The sequence below is a fragment of the Antechinus flavipes genome, chromosome 2 (assembly GCF_016432865.1).
Source record: "Antechinus flavipes isolate AdamAnt ecotype Samford, QLD, Australia chromosome 2, AdamAnt_v2, whole genome shotgun sequence".
Lineage (NCBI taxonomy): Eukaryota > Metazoa > Chordata > Mammalia > Dasyuromorphia > Dasyuridae > Antechinus > Antechinus flavipes.
In genome coordinates, this window is record NC_067399.1 from 40059716 (window position 1) to 40066064 (window position 6349).

A 6349-nucleotide genomic window follows, 5' to 3' on the forward strand; every position below is an offset into this window, starting at 1 on the left:
TTCTTATCCCAAAAGCTGGGGTCTTTGGGTTTGTCAAACCCTAGATTATTGAAGTTATTGACTATTTTGTCCTTTGAACCTAACCTATCCCACTGATCAACTAGTCTATTTTTTAGCCAATATCAAATGGTTTGGGTAACCCCTTCAGCAGTGGTTCTGAGGAAGGGAAAAACAGTTATGAGCCAAAGATGTCCAAGATGGATTTATAGAAGCATTAGGAGTTGTAGATAAGTGGCACTAGGACTGGGACTTGAAGGGAAAGGTTGGCCTGGCTAACCCACTCCTCCATTCATTCTCTATGTCTTTCCTCCTCCTCAGGATTCCTGATCTTCCTCTGGTACTGGTCCATGAAGCTCCAGGCCAGGGGCCCCTCCCCTTTGAAGAGCACCTCGGACAGTGTCAAGTTACCCATCAATTCTGGGAGCACTTCTGGCAGCCGCATCTAGGCACTGAGGGGTCCTACATGCCCACCCTAGAGAAGGGAAGAGGAGAAAAGGCGAAAACCAGTTTTCCCTGCCCCTCTTTCCTCCTTCTCCCACCTCTCACTGCCCTTGGTTCATGTGTGGACTTTCTCAGTCTCTTTCACTGGACTTCTCCTTCATAGTCCTGATAAGTGTTCTGGGGTTTTAGTGGAGGCTTTCTTCTGGCGCCAAGAGTGACTTATGATGACTATAGAGAGAAGGAAAGACATGTGATGCATGTGATGAAAGTCATCTTCAGTTGTAGAGTGGGGGAAGAGAAGCTAATAGGCTTGAATGGAATGATGGGAGAAGAGAAATGGGATGTTTTCTTGGCTGTGACATTTGTCAGCTGTTCTATAATCCCACACTGAGGCTAAAGCTTGAGACTGAGCTTTAGACACTTCAGCTTAATCTTATTTCAGCTTTAGCTTGGAGACCACACCAAGAATATCCCCTGATCCATTCTCAGAAGGAACCAAAAGGTTAGTTCTAGGTAAATAGTCTAGACTGAACTACTTTTTTCTGAGGTTGTTTCAGATTTCAGCTCAAAATGTAGTGGGGAAACCATTCTAACAATTAAAATTACCCCAAAATAGAATAGATTGCCTCATGATGTAGTAGGTGGAAATATTCAAGTAGGTCAATGATCAAATATTTGTCATGAATTTTTCAGTTGGAAATTCTGTCCAAGTAGAAGAATCCCAGCAAGCTCAGAGTGCTATAGAAGGTCATAGATTTCTCCAGACCAATCATGACCTGGGATTGGGGGTGATTTCTCAGGTCCCAACTCATTCCTTCCTCCTCCAATCCCAATAATGATACAGGGCAGAAATGTCAATCAATTCTCAGCTATTGATAGATCTAGAAAGCTTCTGCCATCCTCTGCCTCATACCCCAATAGCATAGGATTATGGAGCATCTTTCCTGTGATCTTCTTCCAATTCTGAAATTAAGAGCCCTTAGCCAAAATCCCATCATCACCATTCTCATTTTTATCTATTTTTTCTAATATGAGGTCAAATCAAAATGCTCCATGGAGAGTAGTGAAGAGTGTGTGTGTGTGTGTGTGTGTGTGTGTGTGTGTGTGTATGTGTGTGTGTGTGTGCGCGCGCGCTAGCAGAAGGTCAAAAATGAATAAGGAGAGAGAATCTTCTCATTTTTACAGCTAGGGAAACTGAGGCTCAGAGAGGGCTGTGATATATGATGGTCACAGAGTCAGGCCTCCATCTTATGCTCCTTCTCTACTACACTGCCTTTTCACCAGACCAAATCTCCCTTCTGAGCCCCCAAGAACAACCAGGAGTGGGAGATTGTGATCTACAGTCTTGTCTCCTCCAGAGACAACCTCCCACTCTTCCCATTTCCAGTTGATCCACCATCTTGGGATAACTTTTTCTTAGCTGTCATGCACTGTGGTAATTGTATATATTTTTACATATTGTACATAATCTGTGAGTTTAGTCAAAAACACTCCTTCCTCTGATGGTTCATTAAAGAATATCTGTTGCCAACCTTCCCAGATTTCTTTGAAATTACTCTGCCTCTCCCCCACCAAACCCTATCCCCAAACAGATGGATGCATGATGGAAAATAATTCAATCAAAAAAAGGGAAGATTAGTCCTTCATTAACTACACCACAGAAGAAGCATTTTGGATCCAGAAAATTGGGATGAGATTGGGAGGAGGGCACCGAATTTACAGCACAGCTCATCACTTTTCAAATATATTTGTGTCCTCTGATAAAAGTTGGATCATCGCTTTTAGAGAAAAAGGTCTTTAGTGAACTGGATGTTCTGAGTGTGAACTGGAATCTGAGGACCTGGGGATCAAATCCCTCCCAGTGTGATCTCCCTGACTCTGTGTCCTCATCTGTAAGAAGGCATCAGGATAGACAGCCTTTGAGATCTCTTTTCAACTCTGAATCTACCATGTCATGAAATCCACCTTGCGTATTTTGCAAATGAGGAAACATCTGGCGGCTGATGGTAGAATGACTTGTCCAAAGGGATAAATGGCAAACCTGGTATTTGAACTCAGGTCCTCTGCTTTCAGACCATGTTGCTTCTTAGTGAAAGAAGGCAGGAAGGCTTGGGGGATGAGGAAGGGTCATGCTGCTCCAGCACCCTCAGAAGTTCTCCATCCTAGTTGCCCTCCTTAGAGGATCTGCTAAGAGAGAGCTGGCTAGCCCAATGAGCCAATCTGGGTGCAGCTACAGGTTAGCAGTTTGGTCCTCCTATGTAACAAAGGCCTTCTGAAGGTCTTTGACTTGGGAATTTCAGCCAACAGGCTGATGGCCAAGATCTTTTGAATCATCTTCCTGAGAATATTAGAACTTGGAGGGACTTTTGAGGCAGATCATCTCATGACAGGATCATAGAATTTAGAGACAGAATCTCTAGTTCATTCCCTTTTTACAGATGGGAAAACTGAGACCTAGAGAGGTTAAGTGTCTTGCCTAAAGTAATACAGCTATTAAGAGGAAAACAATAATTAAGCACACTTTCTTTGACTCCAAATGTAGGATTAATCCCAAGGTACCCCATCAATACCCTCATTTTATATCAGGAAATTGTGACCCAGAAAGGGGGAAAGAGTGGTTCTATGTTCATACCATGAGCTAGCCAAAACTGGAAATCAAACCTTCACTCTTCTAACTCTCAGATTATGATATAGAGGCAGCCTCCTATTTTTCTCTCTGTGTTGCCATTCCTTTCACCAAGAGATGGCGGATCCCTGCCCCTAAATTCTTAGTTCTCCTATTTGAAAGAGGCACAAGAACTTTTGTATCCAGGACAAAAATAGAAGGTAAGTCAAGAGGGACAATTGTTTAAAAGAGTCTGGCCTAAAATGTAGTGCTCTGGGTCTCCCTCCTTCAAGAGAGAATTCTCAGAGAAGGTCCAGGAGATGGAAAGTACAGTAGGACCCTGGATGTGGCAGCCCAGTCCCATGGAATATCTCAAGACAGAGAAAGTGTGCCCCCTCTTAGATGATTCCTGGACAATACCCCATTCACCTAACTTAGTTCCAGCACTGGCCTCCAGCACCAAGAGTCTGATCTCGTTCCCCGTTCTTCAGCCTGGGATGTCAGCCTCCACACAGAGCACTGACCTGCTGATCGCTGTGCTCTATTAAGGAAACAATTACGAGGGTTTCTGAGAAGTGCTGGGGAGTGGTGCCTGAAGATCCCAAGCTCATTTGGGCTCCACTTTGAAGGTTTCACAGCTGCTCCTGGACCTCTGGGGTAAGAGGCAGCCTGGGAATGGAATAATGTGTTGCTGGAGGTCTCGGCTGTTCCTTCCTGATTCCATTAGCTCTCGGCTTTTCAGCTCATCCCCTTCCTTGACCAAGCTCTATCCTAGTCACAGCTGGAAGCACTCGATGCTGATGAATGAGCCTATTACTGTGATGCGGCCCTTCAGATCTGCTTTCCCCTCGCTCAACTGAGCCTGTCTTTTTCTGGAAAGCTCAATCATTGCAGCTGTTGGGGACTCCATCAAGACTCCCCATACCCCCTTATTCAAGGATTCCAAAGCCCTTTGCTAATAACCCCGCCTCCCAGGCCTCCGTGTAGATAATTCAGGGCTGGTCTGCATTTTTTAAAAATAAAAGTATTATTTTATCTGAAATTCAGACCTTGTCACTGGTTATGCGTCTCAAGTGAGAAAAAATCCCACCCTCTTAGTTCCAGCTATCCCTGGGATACTTGGGAACTAAAGCTGTGGACAAGAAGTCAGGGCAGGGACTCCTGGCTGCCTGACTATAATTCTGCTCAGTTCCTCCATATTTCAGGTGACACCGGCAAACTTTCTTCCCCAAAGCTAGGTCTCGGCCATATATGTTTAGGAACAGAACTCTGGGATGTCTTCACACAGGATCTAGGTTGGGGAGGATAGAAGAGATTAAAAATCAGGGAGGAGGATGTCAAGAGAATGGAGGAAATAGGAAGTTGATTTCTGATCTTTAGGTAGCTCCTAATTCTGTGGAAGAGACTATGTATAAAAGATTGTTGCTGGAAAATAATTATCTGATGGATATCCTCTAAAGGCTGATGTGAGGGATTGGTGGAGCAGTAAGTAAGCTGGTACCTATGGTGGTAGAGTACAGAGAGCACTAGCTTTGGATTTGAATTCAAATTTTTTAATATTTATTATAATATTGGTCGGGGAGGTAGCTACATGGCAAATTTCTAGAGAAGCAGGCCTTGAGTCAGGAAAAATCATCTTCATGGATTCAAATCTAGCCTCAGAGCTTTACTAGCTACATGATCCTGAGCAAGTCACTTAACACCTTGCCTCAGTTTCCTCATCTGTCAAATGAAAGAAATGGGAAAAAACCCAATATCTCCTCCAAAGGAACCCCAAATCAGAAGAGTTGGATATAACTGAAATGATTCAACAACAAATATATGAAAGTCACTTAAACAACAAGCATCTATTAAATACCTACTATTTGTTGGGTTCAGAACAAAAATGAAATAGTTTCTTTTAGTTGAAGAGTACGCATTCTTTTTAAAAATGGGATTTATGGATTTTTTTTGCTTCTATCTATCTAATCCATCACCTAGATATCACCATGTATTCCTCTTCTCATCCTTGCTGGAGAGCTATCCCTTTTAACAAAGAATATTTTTAAAAATAGAGGGGGAAGTGGGGGAAATGAACAAGACAAAAAAAAATCTGACAGCGTATTCACTGTTCTGAAGAATAGAATAAAATCCTCTCCTCACCCCCTCCGTCCCCCCCCAACTTTTCAGAGAAGGGAAGGGAGGTGTCATTTCTTTTTTGCAGCCAAGCCTATTCTTAGAAAGTTTACAATATTCTTATTAGATAATTTTGTGGTAGTTATTATTTCCATTTACATTTTTCTAGTATATATATTTTTCTGACTCTGTTTTTCTTCCTTTTACATCAATTCACATAAAGTCTTTCTATGTTTTTATTTATCACATCCATCATTTCTTACAGAACAGTAATATTCATTATATTCATGTACCACAATTTGTTTAGCCATTGCCCCAATTTGTGGGCTTCTACTTTGTTTCCAATTCTTTGCTGCCACAAAAAAAAATGCTGCTATAAAGAAATTGGTATGTTTATAGATTGGAGACTTGTTTAATGATCTCCTTGGGGGACACCCTAGCAGTGGAATATCTGGTTAAAGGTCATTTTAGTCACTTTACTTGCATAATTCTAAATTATTTTCCAAAATAGTTGTGCTAATTCACAGTTCCAACAATAATGCATTAGTGTGACTATCTTTTCACAGACTCTCTAGCATTGACTATTCCTATATCTGGTCATCTGTGCCAATTTGTGGGTGTGACGGGTAATCTGTTATTGTTCTGATTTGTATTTCTCTTATTACTAGTGATTTAGAGCAAAGCTTTTTAATCTGTCATCATGGCTCAATATGACACCACATAACTGAATGTAGGAGTTGTGAAATTATGATTTCTTATCAATAAATGTTTGATTTATATACCTATTTTATATACCTATATACCTGAGATTGTGTAAAAATTTCTTGGGTGAAAAGGGTCACAAATGGAAAAAGTTTAAGAAGCCCTGATTTAGAGGATACTTTCATAGGGTTGTAAATAGTTAGGAATCTTATTCTAAGAAATGTTTGTTCATATCCTTTGACCCCTTGTTCATTGAGGAATAAATTTTTGTCATATATATATATATGTATCTGTTAGTTGTCTTTATATCTTGAACAATAAAGCCTCATTGGAGACATTTGATTCTAAGAAATTTTCACAATTGACTGCTTTTCCTTCTTATTCTAGATACATTGATTTTGTTTGTTTGTTCTTCCATGTCACATAATCAAAATTATCTAGCCTTTTATAATTGCTTTTATTCCTTTTTGGGTTGAAAATTCATCA

The 6349-nt window shown here is 41.0% G+C and overlaps 1 protein-coding gene across 2 annotated transcripts in view; it reads left to right on the forward strand.

The window, feature by feature from the left end:
• Positions 1 to 1540, forward strand: part of ADGRG1 (adhesion G protein-coupled receptor G1) — a 66307-nt gene extending 64767 nt beyond the window's left edge. For both annotated transcript variants that reach the window (XM_051974545.1, XM_051974546.1), the window contains one exon: positions 319 to 1540. In XM_051974545.1, coding sequence (XP_051830505.1) covers positions 319 to 446 — 128 coding nt within the window. In that variant the 3' untranslated portion in view covers positions 447 to 1540. The remainder of the gene's footprint in view (positions 1 to 318) is intronic.
• Positions 1541 to 6349: the final 4809 nt, after the last annotated feature.